The sequence below is a fragment of the Anguilla rostrata genome, chromosome 11 (assembly GCF_018555375.3).
Source record: "Anguilla rostrata isolate EN2019 chromosome 11, ASM1855537v3, whole genome shotgun sequence".
Classification (NCBI taxonomy): domain Eukaryota; kingdom Metazoa; phylum Chordata; class Actinopteri; order Anguilliformes; family Anguillidae; genus Anguilla; species Anguilla rostrata.
The window spans coordinates 4,228,500-4,249,715 of NC_057943.1; the positions used below are offsets into that span (position 1 = coordinate 4,228,500).

Sequence of the window (21,216 nt, forward strand, 5' to 3'; positions counted from 1 at the left end):
GGTGTTACGAAATGAGACTGTCCTTCTGTGTCTGCGCGTGAAACGGGTTTAATTGCTCCCACAATTCAGCGATGTTTTTTTTGTTTGTTGTTGTTTTGTTTTGTCTGTTTGGGTCACCGTGTCAGCCCTTAACATTTAGGCTTGCAAGTTGCGTGTCACTCGGCAGTTAGGATCCGTGACCAGTTTCGTTTTGGGGGGGGGGGGGTGGTTATTTGGGAGTGTGGGAGTTTAACCCTTTTTCTAATGTTGATATGAAGACGGCTGTGCTGTGCTGTGTTTTGTTTCAGCGTGATGTTGAGTCATACACAGTGTGTCCGAGTCTTTCAAGCAGCTGCCTACTTACTCGTTCTTGCCAGAACAATGACACCCTTTTCTCTCGGTCGTCATCCTTCATCTGTGAAAACTTTTGGAATAGTTCTGCGTATTGCCAACTGGCGGACAGCAGCGGCGGTTGGAACCCCGTTCAAACATTAATATCATCGCACATTCTACACTCTGTCGTCACGCATCCACACTTATTCATTCGCAGTTTTTCACGCTGGACGTCAGAGGATATTAACACAACAATGCCTTCCTCTCCCTTAGTAACAGTTGCCTATATGCTTATTGCCACGGTGATGGTTTCCAAGGTGTCAGGTGGGAGCTGCGTAATTGGGGTGGTAAATGGTAATGGGGTCGATTTGCATGCTTAACGCGGCCTTCCTTAAGTTGTGTGCTGTGGCCAGTCTTTTCTTGTGCTACGCTGTGGGTTCGCTAGTAAGCTCCCCCCCCCCCCCACCAATGAGCCAGGAAAACGTAAACCCAGCAAATGCAAAAACGTTCTCACAACGTTACTGGAATGTTTTGTCAATATTGTAGCGCTGCCACAGCGTTGCAGCAACATTGTGAGAACACGTTTTTTTTTTTTTGCTGGGTAGAATGTTTGCGCCCACAACCATTATTCTCTGGGCTGACATGTGACATACAGCTGTTGTCATGGTTACTTAATCTTTGATTTCCCAACTGAAACGGATTGCCTAATAGGTGATCACTTTTTTTGGTAGTTTTTTATTTTTTTGGTTGTGAACGATGATGAAACGCCATTGGAGCTCTCCCCCTGCGGCCTACGCTGTCCCGCCGGGCTCCTGGTTCGGGGCGAGGCCTCACCGTTTTGTTGGGGGGGGGCATCTCCCTCCGTCTCCGTCTCAGCAGCCATGGACCCGTCCATCACGCTCTGGCAGTTCCTGCTGCACCTGCTGGAGGACCACAGCCACCGGCACCTCATTTCCTGGACGTCCAGCGACGGCGAGTTCAAGCTCCTGGACGCCGAGGAGGTGGCCAGACTGTGGGGGCTCCGCAAAAACAAGACCAACATGAACTACGACAAGCTCAGCCGGGCGCTCCGCTACTACTACGACAAGGTACCCCCCCGCCCCCCCCGCTCAGGAGCCTGGGAGGGGACTCGGCTCGCACCCTCCCGTAGGCGTGGCAGAAAGAAGGGGCCGTGTGTTGGTGCCCTTGGCTGAGCCTGGTAAATTTGCATATGTAGTGTTAAAGCTTATGTAGTGGTATAGAGGGGTGTTATATTCAGTCTTTGTAGTTATTCTGGGATGATGCATTTTCAGAGCAGGGTTATCAGGGCTCTTGTGAAACACTTAAAACCAGTTTGAATAAGGGGTTCCATCTTGTTGTAGAGTTATTACCATGGTCAATAGAGCCATTGTTAACCTTTTAAGCTTCTGTATATTAATCAGTAATAATTACTGACAATGTTCCATTAGTCTTCTAGCTCTACTTTTCAGAATTGGGCCACTTTGTGAAAATGAAATTTTATTAATTTTCCCATTTATAAATTGGATAAATTATAAATTATCTATGTATTTATTATATGGCATAATGAACACTTAAAGTAAAAAAAGGTACTTGCTTTGGGTATGTAAACTCATGAAAGATTTCTCCTTTGCTCAAATTGGTGGTAAGTACGTGACACGTTTTTTTTGTGATACTTCCATCTAATTCACAAACCCCCAAATGTTTCCACAGAACATTATCAAGAAAGTGAGCGGCCAAAAGTTTGTGTACAAGTTCGTCACCTACCCCGACCCGACAGCCGTGGATGGGGTGCGGGTGGGGGAGGAGTCACAGCGGCAAGAGAGCCAATCGGCGGACGCCAACCTGGGCAAGCCCGCTGGGGGCGGGGCTCCGGCCAGCCTATCGAAGAGCCTGCAGGTGCAGCGCTCCTCCCCCAGCTGCGTCCAGCGCAGCTCCCGAAACGACTACATGAAGTCGGGGCTCTACTCCACCTTCACCATCCAGTCCCTGCAGACGCCCAAGGCCCAGAAGCCCATTAAGACCGAGCTCTCGCTGCCCCTGGACGGGCTCCCCAAAATGAGCAGCGCTGAGAAGGCTCTACCTGAGGTAGGAGTCCTACACCTGTCCAACACCTCAGCGAGTTCACCTGGGGGGCGTATTCCAATATTCAAAAAAATGCATCACTTCCTTTCCTCCACTACCACCTCTCCTCCATGCCTTGGAAACTGATCGTTGTGTCCCTCCCTCCCTCCAGTGTCCTAATATTGGAGGAGACGAGCGAATCGCACCAAACTGTATTTGGTTCAAGCGGCTTCGAACCTGTCTCCTCCCCTGCTTTCCTCCACATACCTCCGGGTAGGAGAGGAGTGGGTAGTGGGGGAGTGGAGGAAAGGAGGGGAGGAGGGAAGAGTAATGGGACACACCCCTGGTTTCAGCATTAAAAGGATGCAATCGTCGCCATAGATGCTTACCATAGATACTGAGCTACTGTATGTAATCAATACAGGGCCAACTATAGATACTTAAACTAATGTTTCAGCCTTAAATTATGCGAGTGCCATTGCCGCGTACCATAGATACTTTGGTGCTGATCAATGCATGTATGTAATCAATGCATGGATGCATAGGCTAACCATAGAGACTTAATCTAATGTTTCATGAGCTGTATTAGGAAAGATATTGCTTGCTGGAACATGGTGACACGGAGACCTGCAGTACTCAGTTGCTTTTATATTAATGGACAAGCCATGGCTTTTCCGAGGAACGCTTGTAATAATGGATTTGTTTTTCACACTTGGCCTGCAGAAATAGCACTGTAATTAGCATAATGTTCGTAATGAATCTCTAGTCCCGTCTCAAAAAGCCCCTTCCCCCCCACACACACCCTTTTGTCAAGATGAAATTTAGGCAAACGTGGAGAAAACTTGCTGGAAGTGAGAGGCCCCATGTGATCTTATAATGAGAGCCAGATAAAGTCTATTTCAGTTTGTGCGAAATGCGCCTGAGCTTTTGTTTTATGCCTGGTTCATTTCCCCCCTCTCCCCACCACCACTTCCCTCATTGCACTCCTTATTGAATCACTAATTGCACCATGCGCTTTTGTTGCCTCCATACCACACTTATGTCGGCTCTATGCCGCAAGCTTATGTCGCCTCTATGCTGCAAGCTTATATTGCCTCTGTGCCACACACTTATGTTGCCTCTATGCCACACACTTATGTTGCCTCTATGCTGCAAGCTTATATTGCCTCTGTGCCACACACTTATGTCGCCTCTATGCCACACGCTTATGTTGCCTCTATGCCACACGCTTATGTTGCCTCTATGCCACACGCTTATGTTGCCTCTATGCCACACGCTTATGTCACCTCTATGCCACACGCTTATGTTGCCTCTATGCTACGTGCTTACGTCTCTTCTATGCGACATGCTTATGTCACCTCTGTGCGGTGTGCTTATGTCGCCTCTGTGTGGCATCACACATGCATTGACTCCTGCAGCTGAAGTGCATTCGCCCAGCAGTTTCTGTGCTACGAAACTGCACGGTGTAGCACATGAGCACTAGCGCCAATCCGAGCCCACCTCGCCCCTGAGAGGCGGGACCCTACCGTGGACTCCGCCATATCGGGCTAATGACGTAACCCCCCCCACACGCCTGCTGGCCCCCTAACGTGGCTCTCTCCCCTCTCCCTCAGATGCGCGTGTGCCCGGTGGAGGGGCGGAGCTCTCTGCTGGGGCGTGGCTGCATGGAGAACAGCCTGCAGGTGATCGTCACCCAGCCCTCGCCCTGCGCCACGCCCGCCCTCAGCCCCCAGACGCCCTCGGGCTCGGCCACAGGGAGCTCCGTGAGTTCCCCGTCGCGTCGCCGTGAAAAAGATGCTCCTCCCCCTCCTTCCCCCTCCCCCTCCTCCCCATCCTCCGCCTCCTTCTCCTCTATCCTCTGTCCCCTCTGCAGTAGGCTGGGTCCAGGGGTACTCAAATCTGACCCCCCAGGCCAGTCGTACTGCTGCTGGTTTCCATTATTCTTCTCTAATCGAGGGCCTGATTTAAAACCCGGGACGCCAGGTGAGTGAAGTCCCTGGCCAATCAGTGGCTTGTAATCAGTCGCTTAACTATCAGGTAAAAAAAGAAAACCAGCAGCACTACTGGCCTCGAGGATCAGATTTGAGCATCCCTGGCCTAATCAGTATGCCATTGGGACTTCATTAACCTCCATCAGCCTTGCTCTGCAGGTTACCGTAGTTTCCTCTTAAAGGAAGACACAAAGGCAGGTTTTGCAGATGGGCAGAAGGGCAGACGCTCCTTATCAGAGCTCTCTGCTTACACTTCTTTGTATGTACTTGTTTACTTAAAAATGTAGTCTTTTTGCAGAGGCTAACTGCTATATTGTTAGCTACATCTTGTTCAGCACAATAAAGCATTGTGTGTGCTAAATATATCCTACTCTGATGTTCATGGGTAGTACTTTAGCTGGGATAACTGCTATATTTTGTGAGCTCTCTCTTGTTCAGCACAATTAAACACTGTGTGGGAGTAATATATTTTGCTTTGATGTTCATGAGTAGTACTTTAGCTATGCTAACTGCTATATTGTGAGCTGTCTGGTTCTGCACGTGCTGAAACCTTGTGTGTAAGTAATTTTCATGGGTACCACTGTAGCTAGGCTAACTGCTATATATTGTGAGCGCTCTCTTATTCAGTACACGCTAAAACATTGTGTGTGAGTCATTTTGATGGGTAGTAGTGTAGCTAGGCTAACTGCTAGCTATATTGTGAGTGCCCTCTTGTTCAGCATGGGCCAGAACATTGTGTGCAAGTAATTTTCATGGGCACCACTGTAGCTAGGCTAATGGCTATATTTTGTGAGCTCTCTCTTGTTCAGCACAATAAAACATTGTGGGAGTAATTTATTTTGCTTTGATGTTCATGGGTAGTACTGTAGCTGGGCTAACTGCTATATTGTGAGCTCTCTTGTTCAGAACCAGCTAAAATATTGTGTGTGAGCATATATCCTATATTTCGTAGGGCGCTCAGGTGCAGAAGGTCCCGAGCGCGGGGGACCCCCCTCAGATCTACCTGACCAGCGTGTCCGACCCCGGCTCGCTCACGCCCCTCATCCCGCTGGCGCCCGTGGCCAACCCGGGAGCGTCCGGCGACTGCGTTGTCTCCCCGTCCCAGAGCCACCAGGTGTTCGTGGTGATCAAGCCGCCCGCGGCCAAGGAGCCCGGCCTGCCGTCGGAGGAGGAGCTGCTCGAGTTCGTGGGCCTGGAGAACAAGCGAGTGGAAGAGGTGCGTCGCATGCTTTTCAAGCCGCATGTTCTCCCTTTCCGCCATTTTGGAAAGCCCAGTCAAACGTTTAAGCCAGTGGTCTCCAATCCTGGTCCTACAGGGTCTGCTGGTTTTTTGTTGTTACTCTGCATTTAATTATGGAAAAAAAACAAAAAAAAAAACATTTATAGATGTCAGCACTGACCTTTGACCTCTCTGACAGGTACCTGAGGCCACCATTGTGCCAGCGGGGGGTGAAGTTCCCCCCTCGGAGGAAATTCCTCCGCCCTGCGTTGAACCTGCCACCCAGCCCGTGGGGGAGGGGGAAGGGGACGGGAAAGACAAAGCAGAGCTACCAGGTAAACCGAAAATCTGCCTCAGAGCGATACGCTATCCTCCCAAGACCTGGCAATTCGTTTCTGTCCCCTGTGGGGGATATGAGTCTCTGGTTTCTTATTTATATTTTACTATGCTGACACCTACACTACAAGGGACATTCAGTAAAATAATTTTAAAAATATATTTTTGAAAATATTTTGACTGCAACGTTTTTGTCATCCAAGACACTTATTATGTCAAGAAATCTATGCAGGGGCTTCAAGAGGCTGTGTAATGTGAATCAACTGTTGTAGGTATAATCTGGGGTAAAGTGTAGACTGTAGAAAATATGAACGAAGTCACTGTCACGTCACCCACACTGACTCTCCATGGGCTTGGTGAAAAGCGTTTAGAAGGCTGGGAAATGTAGTTTGTGGGCGCCGCCATGTTGTACAAACTGGAGCCAGAGACTGCGCAGTAGGGAAAAGGGGGGGGCCCTTATATGGGCATGGAGTCCGGTCGTCCACTAAGCGCGTGAGATACAGTGACGCAAACTGTCCCTGATTCATCCACGAAATATTACACTCTTGTACAAATGACACAGTGACTTAAGCAATCCGCACATGGGGAGACACATGATGGAGAAAAATAAAACACCTACTGCAACTACATTTTCTGGTGGGGAAGAGAAATTGACTTCGTATTTTGACCGCATCGGTACGACTTTTTGCATTGAAACGGGTAGCTGATCTATGCTGGAGCCAACTGCTACTGGCGCTAGTGAGCGACGTCTCTCAACAAAGACCAGGCAGTGAGCTTCAAAAAACAAGGCCCGGTTTTGGCCGCTCGGTTGCAACGGGAGTCTTTGCTTATTTTGTGCCTTGTGGAAGGGCTGGTAACGCATTATTGACTTCAACGTAAAATTTACGTTTATGGGGGGAAAAAAAATAAAATTTCTATGAGGTCTGAGATATGCTTTAATATCATCTTGGTCTTTAGTAGCCTGCCTGATTTGCCTGTAGGTTTCAGCACAGAACATCAGAACCATTTTACCAAGAGGACCGGGACTCAGTTGGCACATTCTGCTAAGCCAAGTCAAGTCACTTTCATTGAGAGCACATTTAAAAACAACTGCTGTCGACCGAAGTTCTGTACAATCTGACACTATACAGAGACTGCAAACAGTCTCAAACCCTATGAAATACATAGAAGTTAATACAGACAGAACACAGTCTTAAAAAGTTGACACCACAGATGTTCACATAGCGCAGAGGTGGCCTAGCGGAGGTTGGACGGTACAGTGGTATGCTAATTTGATTTAAAATGCGCTTTTATTTTTTCCCCCCTCTCCCGCAGAGAACTCCGTGACCCCGGCAGTCGCCCTTCCCGCCGCCACCACCCCGCAGGAAGCTCAGCCGCCAAAAGCCAAGAAGCCCAAAGTGCTGGAGCTGCCCTCGTCGCCCACCCTTCTGCCCCCGGGCCTGTCGCTGGACAAGGCCAACGCCATGGTCAACAGCCTGCTGGCGCCGGGCAGCGCCACCAACACGCTGACGCCCACGGTCATCACCTCGCACGCGCTGGTGAGAGAGAGAGAGAGATAGAGAGAGAGAGAGAGAGAGAGAGAGAGGGGGAGGGAGAGGGGTTTCCCGTTCAAACGCGCCGACTGCGAGGAGCACTGCGGCACGCGCTCACCGTGGCCTTTCAGAGCTTCAGTGTGCTGTGAGATTTTCAGCGCGCTGTGAGATTTTCAGTGCGCTGTGAGCTTTTCAGTGCGCTGTGAGCTTTTCAGTGTGCTGTGAGCTGTTCAGTGCGCTGTGAGTTGTTCAGTGCACTGTGAGCTTTTCAGTGCGCTGTGAGCTTTTCAGCACGCTGTGAGATTTTCAGTGTGCTGTGAGCTGTTCAGTGGGCTGTGAGTTGTTCAGTGTGCTGTGAGCTTTTCAGTGTGCTGTGAGCTGTTCAGTGGGCTGTGAGTTGTTCAGTGCACTGTGAGCTTTTCAGTGTGCTGTGAGCTGTTCAGTGTGCTCTGAGCTGTTCAGTGCGCTGTGAGCTTTTCAGTGCACTGTGAGCTTTTCAGTGCGCTGTGAGCTTTTCAGCGCGCTGTGAGCTTTTCAGTGTGCTGTGAGCTTTTCAGTGCGCTGTGAACTTTTCAGTGCGCTGTGAGCTTTTCAGTGTGCTGTGAGCTTTTCAGTGCACTGTGAGCTTTTCAGTGCGCTGTGAGCTTTTCAGTGCGCTGTGAGCTTTTCAGTGCGCTGTGAGCTTTTCAGCGCGCTGTGAGCTTTTCAGTGAGCTTTTCAGTGTGCTGTGAGCTTTTCAGTGCGCTGTGAACTTTTCAGTGCACTGTGAGCTTTTCAGTGTGCTGTGACCTTTTCAGTGCACTGTGAGCTTTTCAGTGCGCTGTGAGCTTTTCAGTGCGCTGTGAGCTGTTCAGTGTGCTGTGAGCTTTTCAGTGCGCTGTGAGCTTTTCAGTGCGCTGTGAGCTGTTCAGTGCGCTGTGAGCTTTTCATGGCGCTGTGAGCTTTTCAGTGCGCTGTGAGCTGTTCAGTGCACTGTGAGCTTTTCAGTGCGCTGTGAGCTTTTCAGCGGGCTTTGAGAGCTTTCAGTCCTCAGAACTTTTAAAGCTCAAATTTAAGTATTAAGTCTGCTTTTGAATGGAGTTTAAATTGGAGCCTTTACTTAGTGCTCAGGTTTGTGTGTCTGTGAGCTTGAATGTTTGTATGCAGGTCTGGTGATTGGGGGGCAGGATATGGGGGGTTCTTATTTTTATGTACGTATGTAATGTCATATACAGTTTTTTTGTGCTATTGATTTTAATGTGAAGTACATTGAGTTTCATTGGATATGATTTGAGTTGTGCTATATAAATAAAATCTGACTTGACTTCATCTCGGTCAGTGGCATAGAATGTACATAATGTACTTCAGTGTACTTGATGTATAATTGTATGAACTTTACTGATACTTAAATAAATCTCCAGTATAAAATATATACTTCAAGTGTACATCAGCATACTTCAAGTACAAAAAAAACTGCAATTATACCTCTGTAACACCTAAAATAGTATACTTGAAGTATACTTCAGCAAGTAATAAAGTCAAGTGCGGAGTATATTCCCCAGCACAGTCAAATTAGAGGATACAGATCTCTCTCCAGCCCAAAATCTATGGGCAAAGCAAGTCCTTGGAACATATCTGTATCTACAGCACAGCCCACTGCTGTGGTCCCAAGATGAATCTGAGTGCTTGCAGTGTGTATATCAGCTACAGCCTGCTGATGTGTGGGGCAACTTGAAGCTCACTGTTTTTGTCACTTTTGTCAACTTCTTTGTAAGGGACATGAACAGAAATGAATGAACAGTGACATTGTTTCTGGGCTCAAGGGATGGTTTTTGTTTTAATCTCGCGCTGTACATTCCCATCAGACCCCTGTCCTGCTGACGCCCAGCCCCCTCCCATCCACCATCCACTTCTGGAGCACGCTCAGTCCCATCGCTCCCCGCAGCCCGGCCAAGCTCTCCTTCCAGGTACGGCACCGTCTGCTGCACTGCACTTCACACTTCACCCTGTGTGATCGGAGCCACAGCTCCCCCTGCTGCGCTGAAGTGGCATTGCAGCGGGAAGCCTAAGATCTTGGCTTTTCGCAGTCTGATTTATGTAAAGCTGAGTTTAAGCTTGAAAAATCTGGCGACAAGTCAATCTGTAGTCGGTAAATCGCTTTTGTATTTGCCGCAGACGTGTTGCGGATGTCTTTGTCTATCCGGTTCACTCAGGTAGAACATTGTGTCACATGCAAGTCTTTTTCATTAAGAAATTTCTGACAGTCAGTCCATATTTTTTGGATTCTTATGAAAAGGGTGTTTTTATTTGTTCTTTTTTTCCCCCCCCTCCCAGTTCCCCTCCAACGGAAGCAATCAGATCCATATCCCAGCTCTCAGCGTGGATGGGCTGTCCACTCCGGTTGTGTTGTCTCCTGGCCCACAGAAGCCCTAGGCCATGGCCTTCTTCATTCTCCCTGCCCCATGGGGGGGGGGGAGGCGAAGGCGTGGGGGGGTGGGTGGGTTATGGTCACTTCCCAGCTCAGCCTAGGGACCGTCAGACAGGAAGTAGCCTAGGGACTGCCAGACAGGAAGTAGCCTAGGGACTGTCAGAGTAGACGGACGGGCGGCACGCGTCGCCGCTGGAGCGTTCGGAGCGGGGGGCGATGCGTCCAGTGCCGCCGTCTGAAAGGCCCGTGTGCCCGCTGGCACATTGTGCCCCCCCCCTGCTGGTGCCCACCTCCTGTGCCTGAGTGGTGGAAGAGGGGCACACCGGGGGCTTTTACGGCACTGCGTCCCACTGGCGGTCTTACCTGCTCTATGTCCTCTGCGGCATTTCTTATTATTTATTATTTCTTTTTTTTATTTTTTATATCTAAGCAGTAGATATGTAAATGCGTCCTTCTCTCTCTCTCTCTTTGTTATTGAAACTGCTGGGTTTTATCATCCTCCGGGGCTCTGATCGACCTTGAAAACGGTGTCTTTACCAGCTTTTTTCTGTTTTGTTTAAAAAAAAAAAAGTATATATATATATACATATATATTTTTGGAGGAGTATTAACATGGAATGCTTTTATTCTGACAGTTCTCGCCCATTCCATCGTTTCTGCCATTTTTGTTTCTTTGATGGTATTCAGATGTCGAGCGGGGTGCGTTTGGAGTAACTCTGCGAGCCACGAGAGAGACGAAATTTACAGGTGAAATACGGACGACCGTGGCGATGCCATTCCGCACAGTGCACCCGTGTGCCCATTCCTTTTTCCCGAAAGTCACGTTTTCGAAACGCCACGCAGGACTAAAAGAACCTCGTCTCTTTCTCGGTCGTGACGTTCTGTTCCTGGGTAGTTACAGCATTTTTTTGCAATCACGGAATTTCTTTTTTTTTTTTTTACTTTCTTTTTTCTTTTTCTTTTTTGAACGATGTGGAAGGAGTCATGTTTTCCTGGAAACTGCGTAGCGGGGTGCGTTCTACAGCACGTGGATGTTTTTCGAAGCTGCAATGAAAGAATTGATAGTTTATTTTTTAAGGAAAACTACATGGGATCGCGTTCCGAAATTTGAATTTTTCCATTCTGCGTGTGTCCGGGTTTCATTCCAGTCTTTCTTTAATTATTCCTCGTCCGTATGACCGTGTGTTAAAGAAAGCACTTGGACAACAATGTGTGCTCATTTCCTGGATGGAGTTGGGTCTATGGAGTGTCCCGTACACGTGAAACTTTTCTAGTTTTATGTTTTTATGAATACTTAGAGGAGACCAAAGCCAGCTGTTTTGATGAAATCTTAAAACAATGTTTATTTTTAAAAGCTACACTGTTTGCTGTCATTCACGAAAAAAAGGGCTATAATACTCTTTATTCTTGTATTCTACCAAATGCTGAAATTTGAAAATCCAGAGTTTACTTGAGTAGTGCATTAGAGAAAAGAAATCTCTGGGTTCTGGGTTGTACTTTCATTGGATGTAAGCATAGAATGATATATATTGTTGAAACTATATTTTAGAAGAGGGTATTGTGTAAAAAAAAAACCAAACAAACAAACAAACAAAAAAAACCTGACTGTACTGACTGAATTTACATAATTTGAATGTTTTAAAAAAAAATGTTAATTGTATATTCATGGTATCTTCACTGGATATGCAAATATTTGCAATGGCGGATAGTGGATGATAGCTATTTAATATTTTTCATTCACACAAGACATGTAGTTGAATTGTTTGACTTGGTTGCAGTCCTAATATTGTGAAATTTGCAAATAATACCAATTATCATTATTATCTATGTTAAAAAAAAAAATTGTAATTGGTTGCTATTAGTAAAGAAATGCCTGTTGCTTTTTTAAAAACAAATATTTGTATATCCATGGAAGTACTGAATGAATATTTTCAGCGTTAAAAATTATGCAGATTTTTCCAAGTATGTGAATTTCATTGTTTTTCTAAGCTTACATTCCTGGTTTGGGGCTTGCTAGATGCACTTGTTGTACAGAATCGGTTGCAGATACCACCGTGACAAATGCAATCGGTGTTCAGAGCTTCAGATACATGCCCCTCCGTTTAACATGGGTATTTATCACATGTTCTGAGCACTTGGTGATTGGTCCAGCATCAAATGTGATGACCTTTCCTAAAATGTAAACTGGAGCAGAATAGCCTGTTGAAACACGTGGATGTTGACGGTTTCTTAGTGTACAAATCCAAGGCAGCATTTCCTTCTAGGTGCGCGGCGATTATGTTTCAGAGTTTGTGTTTCACACTTTGAGCTGGCAATCTGCACATCGAGGACAGTGATGATTAATTGTTGCCGTTGTTACTTGGTCATGTGACTGTGTCTATGTGATTATGGAGAATATCTGAGTAATTGTAATTTTGTGGGTGGGGATTCCATTCAAAGTGCAAAGTTTTTACCTTAACTTTTTTTATTTATTTATTTTTTACACGAAATCCCCATTTTGTCATACCTGTAGCCGAATGAAACAGGAAAAGTGACACAGTTTTAATTTGCAAGCTAAGGCTATGGCCCTTAAGCTTTGATTGAATCACTGTCTTGCGATACATGTACTCAACGCAAGGTGACCACCAATCCAAAAGTAGTGTTTGACTGTTTGTATTACCCTATCTGTGAACCCGCGCTGACACTGGTTACAGATGCACATCCAAAGAAATGTTCTAATCTTTATTAATCTTCAGCTGAAATGATGTCATTGCCTACGAAGCAGCACTTACAGAATTGTAGACAGTTTTGGCACTTCTGGTCATGTGACCATCCAGCCTGTTTTTTTTTTCCCCCTCATCTTGCTCCTCTCACCTTATCTGGAGTATAAACATGGCCATACTGAGAGGAACCAGTGATTCAGCGTATTGCACTTTACTCATCAAATCAACTCCATCGGATCTTTAAAGAAAGAGGACTTGCCCTGGAGAGATTTCAGTCCAGGATTTGACCATCCCAGTTGGAATTGTTGTAAGCCGTTAATACGACCATCATATAAATGCTAGCAGTAGTCCAGTTTAATTTAACCACACTTCGCTCCATGCATTTTGAAGCCTGTACACTCGAAAATGAATTTTGTTCTTATCATAAAAGTACAGATGCAAGAGGAGCTGGGTTTGCTCCAACGCTGAATATCCTGTCCACCGTATAAGGTGGAAGCATCCGTTATTAACCTAATGATCATTTCATTCTTGCACCAGCAAACTGTAAAATAAAGAACGGAAGGTTAAAAGAAAATCAATTTCTAAATCTGATATTTCTAAAGAGATTCTTGGAGTGTTCATTGACAGTGTTTTAAAATGACAACTAAATGGTTACTGGTGTAAGAATTCTCTCTTATATCCTGATCGCGTTCTGTTAAACTTGTTGGGAGTTTAGGGCAAATTCTTACTGTAAATTGCAAATGTGTTTTTCTTATGAGACTTTGCTGTTCTTAAATGTTAAGTTTACAAGCACACTAGTATTCTGATGTTAACCGACATATTCAAGTACTCTACGACGCAAGACATGCAAACACCATATTTAAATAACCTTAGCTGGAATAACCAGGTATCCTGGTTAATGACTAACCTGTGTAGGACATTGTTCAATTAATCAGAATATGGGGTTATGTAAACACCCTAATCGAGATAATACCTTCCTGGAAATGCTCTCGTCTTGAATGTTTCGTTTTAAAATGTTTATGAAAGCGTTGTTGAAAATATTGATGATACCAGTTATTTGAAGCAAGTTATTTTAAGTGCAAAAATGGCATGGTGTAGCACAAAAGCAAAAGTCTTGCGAGTGTGAAGTTTGGTTCTACTTACTGTCAAGTATGAAGAAATACTAGTCGCCATAATATTTCATGGTGTTTGTAAACGGCTCATTCAGAATATGACCCACCAGGGGAAGGACCATCTGGAATACTGTATGCATGTAAACATTGCCCGTTTTGTAAATAAATTGATTTGCAAGAAAAACTTTAATGCTAACAACAACCCGAAAATATATCTGTTGTTAAGTACCAAGGCCCTGCTAGCAAAGAAATGTAAAAGTTTCCTAACGGCATCAGACCATATCGAAATCAGGTCTTGCAGATATTTATTTTTTATTTATTTATTTTTTGTTATTTTGCAGACCCTCGTGTGATTTTGGCGAAGGAGGCTTAGGATCAGGTTGGATCCACACAAAAACTTCAAATGGTTAAAGCACCACCTAAAGATAGATGAAAGCAGTAGGGTCATATACTAAAGCCAAGTTGATGTCTGGACTCAAAGCCATAACATCATGTGTATATAACAAAAATATTTTAATAATCATTTTTAAAAAAGAAAACATTTATTGAAATGGCTGCACTTTTAAAACTGCTCCTGTCATTTTGGGCATTGTGAACTACCGTGTCCATTCATATCAAGTAACATTGTGCTCACCTTCAGGATGTTTTCCCACCTTCTAATGAGGTGCCAGAGAATCTCAGGCTGTTCATGTGTGTTAACATAAGGCTTTTCACACACGCGCACACACACACACACACACACACATTAATGTGCCCTTGGCCCCGATTGGCCGAAATATACCACATGGCAAATGTAACTGAGTCAGAGGAGACTGCATTTATGGTGAAGAGAAAACAGTGACATGCCATATTTGAGCCACTAAAAAGTAGTCTTACATTTTTATTTATGTTCCACGTATGCGGTTATCTCTGCAGGCCTTCTTGTTAAATGTACGTTTTTTACCCACATTATTGGAGAGTTGCAGAAAAAAGAAATCTCATAATCCGACTTTTATCAGATGTGATATATACTTTTACTTTTCATGAATCCCAAGACCATTGAAATACACAAGGCCATTGGAGGATAATGATAAATCTGCATTTTCAAGGTGATGATGACCTGTCAGTAGCATTGCTTTTATCTGACGTGCATGTCCTGCAAAATATGTAAAGCGTCTGTTCACTGCTGAGCAGTCACCCTTAACTCGATCATTGATTGGTTGTGGAGCTTGATTGGTTGAGTTAAAAACGATTGTGGTTTTTCCACACCGAAGTCCTTTGTTCATATGCAGGTACAGTTGCTTAAATGCTGTTGAGGGGCAACAAATTGAAATGGGAAAAATTATGTTTTTATTTTTAATTTAATTTTTTTTAAAGGTAGGGCCCTTACTATGGAAGATAGCTTTGGTGTCACATGACCTACGATAGCGAGCCTGCTCACTGTGACCTTTAAATTTAAAATTATTCTAGCCATTCACAAATGAAATCTGAATTCAGAAATCCTGTAATCCTAACTTAAATGTTTATATGTATGCTCGTGAAGTTGCTTTATTTTTCTCTCTGATAAAAGCCTTGCTTTGACACACGATGCATTGTTACCGCTGTTGTGCTTTGTGTAACAGGAGCATGTGACTCTTTCTGTTCCAGAGTTTGTAAAATTTCCTTTTTTTAGCACCTGATCTTTGATGTAAGTACTGTAAGTGTATTTTACATAGTTATTTATAAAATCCCTTCTCTAGTAGGAATGAGTAAAGATCTATTTTAAGCCTATAATTAGGCAGCCCTTCCTCATGCCTCGGAGGTCAGATAATTAACATTTGACACTTGCCATTAAATACTGGGTCTGAGATTGTGGCTTTGAACGGTGTACTGTATAATTTATTTCAAGGGAAAAGCTTCAGGAGTTTTTTTTTGAAGTACACTAAAACAAAGCTAATGTGAGTAAGACTAAGATGCATGTTGTACAGTACAGCCAATATTGCGAGGAGAACAAGTTTAGATTTATCTCTAGTTCTGGTTCTTAACCCCTGGATTTAAAAACGAGTAGCCCTTCAAATCAGCATTTTTCACTGTAATATTGCTGCAAACTCTCCTCTGTCCTCTACCCCCTTTATAAGCAGGTGACACTTCTTTAATGGCAAGCATTACTGTGTCCTCCTGTTTTCCATTATTTACATGCGCTCTGTTCTCTTTAATAGGCCCGAGCAGTGTTTTAACTGTAAAAGGAGTCTGGAACGGGATGTCACGTCATTATACCGTATTAACAGTTGACTGTTGTTGCTGCTTAAAGGTTAGCAGGTATTGCAGGCAAGCCAGGAACCCCATATCCCAATTGGCGTCAATGCAATTTGGTCCTTTCAGCACTAGTGGCTGCTTTCTGTAAATACAGTACAATCAATTGTCAGGTTATACTGAAGCCCTTTTCAAGACTGTTAAAATACTTATATCACTATTGTAAGCCGCCATTCAAAAGATGAAACCAAAGCCTTAATGATTGGAGAATAATATTTTGTTGATGTTTGATTGTTTTTTTTTTTTGTCCTTGGGTGGAAAAAAGTGACGTTTTTCTTTATATATTTTTAAAATGTATAATTGTCCACTCACTCAACGTATTAGAGTATTTTAATTACATCAAAGGCCACAATTCAAAAGGAGTTGAGGACAGTAAACGAAGTATTGTCCACACAAGTAAAGTTATGATGTTGGCATTTTTCAAAAATACTGTTTGAAAGAATCGGAATTAAAAATGTGTACATTTATTTTTAATATATGCAAAATTTTAAAAACTCTGTAGTGGTTTAATTGTAAACACAGGAATTTGACTTCTACCTAAAGTTAGATGGAGGGTTGCTGTGTTAAAAATGGTAGATGAAAATCTTTTTTTTATGTTAAATAATTTAGACTTTAATGACCCTGCACAACTAGTAAGACCACACTGAAACACTTCTGTTGACAGATCATTGTACATGAACAGCTGGACAAAAAAAATAAAATAAATTGCACTGTTCTTCAAGGTGGCAATATTGGTCATACAATTATGGTTTGTTGTACAGATCTATCCTTGGGTCTCCCAATTTGTATTCCAGTGTCTGGTTTGGTTTTAGACAATTAATTATAATTGTAAACATATAGCTTACTCATGTAAATGAACCATATCAATATTTAAGGTCCTGATCACATGACAGTTGCTATGTTTTTTAATCTTTTTTTTTTGGGTGGGGGGGATCTTGGCTCATTGAATTATTACATGCTAAATTGCATTTTCACGGTCTCTACATTCAGTAGCAAATACCACAGCAATGGTAAACGACTCTAATGGAGGACTTGTAGAAGCACCATTGTATAGATCACCAGCTAAGATTTTTGGAAACAAGAAAATACAATTAAAATTTGTTTGTTTAAAAGCTTTCCTTCCTAAGCAGAGAGCTTGTGTTGATACTAACTTTGATTGTTTGTGGTCTAAAAGCCAGCACAACGTGTTGTTTCAGCATGTAAGTCTTGTATATTCTGATGCGGTATTTTCCCTGTGTACTGTTGAGCACATTAGCAGTAGAATAACGTAGAGTGAAGCTTATCATTATGGACCCGGGCCAAATCTAAATGGACGCTTTATATGATTTTTATTTGTATTTGTTTTTTATTTTTAGACTGGCCTCATTCACCAAACACTGGATTTGCTTTCTAACATTCCATTATAGTCACCGGAGGTGGAATGCATAATGAATCATTCTTTTGGGATATCACACATTTGAAATTTCAATTAGTTTATGTCTATTATTACACAGAAGGCTTTGGTCAGACACCTCATGTCAAAATAACTGAATTATGAGCTATAGTATCTGTTTTTTTCTTTTTGTAAGTACATACATATTCTTCACACAAAACGCGCTGAATCTAAGGAGACTGACTGATTTTTTCTTCTTCTTCTTAGGCTTTATATTATGTAATAGAATCTATATTGTATGGCTTTGTATATTAAGAATGTATTTTTTCTGTGTGTGGAGAAACTTGATGTAAACGTCTGTGCAAATATGTCCAATAATTCTGGCTTCAATGAGTAAAATGACAGTTTGATTAAACATTATTTTCTGTTGCATAACTTTGCAGATGTGCATACGGTCTCCTCCCTTTCCCAGTCGTACCATGACCTCTGGGGATTTATTTACAAAAGGGAGGGGTCGCTTTTATTTTTTAATGATTTCTCAATATATTGTACCTACTGAAAAAGAGACAAAACTATTTTTAATCTGCACTGTCTACTTTGTTTATATATGTTAAAAACATGAATATTGTTTTCTAAAAAAAAAAGAAAATATATATATAAAAAAAACTGGAACTGACATTAAAAAAAATTAAATAAAGTCCTATTTTGTTCTTTAAAATTGCTCTGATGTTGTTTCCTTATTAGTGTAGTTCTGGGGAAAGTTTGTAAAAAAAGAAAAAAAAGCAAGACGTTGTCATGGCAACTCGCGGTTATGTTCACTGCTGTGAGGTGGTTAAATGTTACAATTGCAAATGCAGGCTGGTGAAAGGGTAAGGAAGCATTGATTTCTGTGTCCATGGCCTAAAGGTCTTGCTGCGCACTGACCTGGTCCCTATAAATAGTGGTGGGGACCTGCCGCGCGTCCGAGCATTGCTTCTCATTCAGACCCAGATTTCACCATGGCACTGAGTGTGATTAGGCCAATCTGGAGAAAGACGCGTGTTTAGTATCTTGATGTTAAAAGTGGCCGTCATATAATAATCCATTGCAGTTTTGCATATTATTAACCACTGCCGCAACACAGAGTCTGGTGCCAGCTAAGTAATTGAGAAAATCACCACCTCAGTTTGTTTGTTGATAGAAAGCTAGGCTTCCCACTTAATCCTCCCGAAATTAGATGCTGTCAAGTGAGATTCCGTTCTGTTTCTGTACTGTATCGAAGAGAGAGGGGTAAATGTGTGTGTCAACTGAGACTTCATTATATTTTTGTTTGTTTATGTGTGTGTGTGTGTGTGTGTGTGAGAGAGAGATAAAGAGAAAGAGTGAGTGAGTGTGAGAGAGAGGAGAGAGAAGAAAAAACATCTGCATGGATAGGGTATATACAATATGTATGAGCTTGCTGTTATCTTTGCAAATCTACCCGGGGTAGGTGTGTTTTGGTTACTAAATTTGAGGACTCTCTAAATCTCATGCACTTGAAAAATTGCAGCAGTTGTCCTCCAAGTGTTCCTGTAGGCATTATGTGTCCTGCGATTGTTAGGCCATCAGCACAGACATGGCCAATTATGCAATTAGGGACCAATTGTGGAGTGTGCATTTGATTTAAGAAAAATTGATAAAATGACACTTACAGATAATTATGGAGGAAGTGAAATGTGGACACAGAAACTTTGACTGATGGGAGTAAACCAATATCCCGCTGGTCATGGATGTATGCAGACAGATTTTATTTGTTTTTCACAATTTGCAACTGATCTTTAAAAGCAGAGGAGAAGAGAAGATGGAGTGGACTGCCACTTAAAGATGCATAAATGCGGGAAGAAAAAAAAAAAACAACCAGCAATTTCTGCCAGACACAGGCGAGGGGAGAATCGGCTGTCAAAAAGCATAAGAGCAGTGAGGTGCAGCGCGGTTTCATTCACGATTTATTTATAATGGAGACACTGCACAAAACGGCACAGCAAACTGCCAATACATTAAGACATTCAACGAGGTAACAGGAAACGCTCACAGGATATTACTGCCTTAATCAACTGAAAAGGAAAACAATTTTCAGCCAGCTAGCTGAAAGGCTTTTGTTTACCCTCAGCAAATTTGTTGTGTGGATATAGAACGGCCCTCACTCGATTCTGTACCAGACTTCAGTAGCGATGTTGCTCTGGGCTACAATTACAAACAACGTGCTGAGGAATATTACTTCCACATATTGGTGGATCAATGGAGTACAGTTGGGGGGGGGGGGGGGATAAAAATATTTGTAAGTTTATCCAGAACAAATCAGCTGTCAGGTTACTGCAAACTCTAGTGTTTTCACTCTGCACCTTACAAAGTTGTTACGCTCTGATAAATCTGCTAATGCTGTATGTATGTGATGTTATTCACTTTTCTGTTTTGTTTTTCTTTACCTGAGGTTTCTCATTTTAAAACCAACACTTCCAACCTCCTCCAAGAAACAGTTTTTATGTATTCTTTTACTTCATTGTTGCTGTGTCTAATATGCTATAAAAAGCCATTATTTTTAACACATGATAAGTGTCAACTAATTAACCTTGCCTCCTCATTCTGCTCGTGCACCTGATTAAATTAAATGATTAAATGTTTAACAGATTATCTCCATGCAAGAACTCTACTGTATGTAATATTGTAATATTTAATATTAATAACAAAGACTGCACCCACCCTCTAGTGGTGGAGACCTGGAATATGTGCATGATATTTAAAGAGGTGAATTCGTAGGTATTGGTTTCATTTCAATTTTGGGCGAGGCACACTGCTAGACCACCTAGTCTCGCATAGTGAAATGTCAAGTCTCAAGCCTACGAGCAATTAATTCACATGAAAATATTGGGGGTGAAATGTCCCCCCTGTCTGCCCGCAAACCTACGCGTATGGCGGAAAATGTTAAAATAAATAAATAAATAAACGTCCATCCACATCCGCTGATTAATAACAGGTTAGCTAAAATTTTCTTCAAGATGAACTTAGGAGCTTAATGGAGAAATGACGAGGCGATTTGTTTATTGTGGACAGATGAGCGGTTGATGATGCTTGGAGACCGGAGGGCCCGGGGTGTCTGGGTTGTCTGCGCCGGCCGTTTGTGTGGGGACTATAGCAGGTGGCACCGTAGCAACCGCGGTAATGGATCACGGAGACGCCAAACGCTTCATTTCCCCGAATTGATTGGCCTTTCAGCGCGTTGCTGTTTAATTAGACATGCTATTCACCCGGAGCGCCGCTCGAGACGCGTGCTGCCGCCCTCCCTCAGCGAGATGCACCACCCGTAGCGTCTTTGGTTTGGTTTGGTTTGTTTTGTTTTTGCCGCTGCGGTCAAATCCTGCGTTCCTCTCGCACGCGTTTGACCAGGAAGTCAAACACGTTCATACGGCGGCTGGAATGGTTACCCGCGTCGTCGCAGCGTTTGTAGTCTTGTGCATTAGGATTCTATTTACTAAAAATGTTCTCCTTGTTTGTTTATTAATTCAGCCAGTCTCTCCTGGCTGTCCTCTAACTGGCCACAAGGTGAATATGAATATCAATGAGGAACAGCGTTAGGATTACATCATGCACCTTAACCTGTGCCTATAAACCGCAACATAACGCCATACACTGGGATTATTAAAATCATATTTAAAAAATGAAACTCGAATGTAGATGAATGTAATAGTCATAATATAATATGGCGCTCTCTCCTCTGTCTCCTCTATAGCTTTTAATTGGGCCTTTTTGACTTAATCAGCACCTGACCTGCCCCCAGGGATTTGCCCCCAAATACTCCCAAGGTCTCCCTGTGGCTCACTGCATCTCCACGGCAACACGCAGGAAGAGAGCCTGCAATTAATGTTTTAGGTTTATCATAATTCCT

General features: G+C 43.3%; 1 protein-coding gene across 2 annotated transcripts in view; it reads left to right on the top strand.

Annotated features, from left to right (window-relative positions):
- The window catches only part of elk1 (ETS transcription factor ELK1), a 29,690-nt gene extending 10,520 nt beyond the window's left edge, over positions 1–19,170 (top strand). Inside the window, exons 2-9 of one of the 2 annotated variants that reach the window (XM_064300594.1) lie at positions 1,192–1,400; positions 2,023–2,397; positions 3,987–4,136; positions 5,317–5,580; positions 5,783–5,918; positions 7,234–7,457; positions 9,296–9,397; positions 9,765–19,170. In XM_064300594.1, the coding sequence (XP_064156664.1) occupies positions 1,192–1,400; positions 2,023–2,397; positions 3,987–4,136; positions 5,317–5,580; positions 5,783–5,918; positions 7,234–7,457; positions 9,296–9,397; positions 9,765–9,863 (1,559 nt within the window). In that variant the 3' untranslated portion in view covers positions 9,864–19,170. Of the gene's footprint in view, positions 1–1,188; positions 1,401–2,022; positions 2,398–3,986; positions 4,137–5,316; positions 5,581–5,782; positions 5,919–7,233; positions 7,458–9,295; positions 9,398–9,764 lie in introns of both variants that reach the window. The other variant, XM_064300593.1, reaches the window with a different exon arrangement.
- Positions 19,171–21,216: the final 2,046 nt, after the last annotated feature.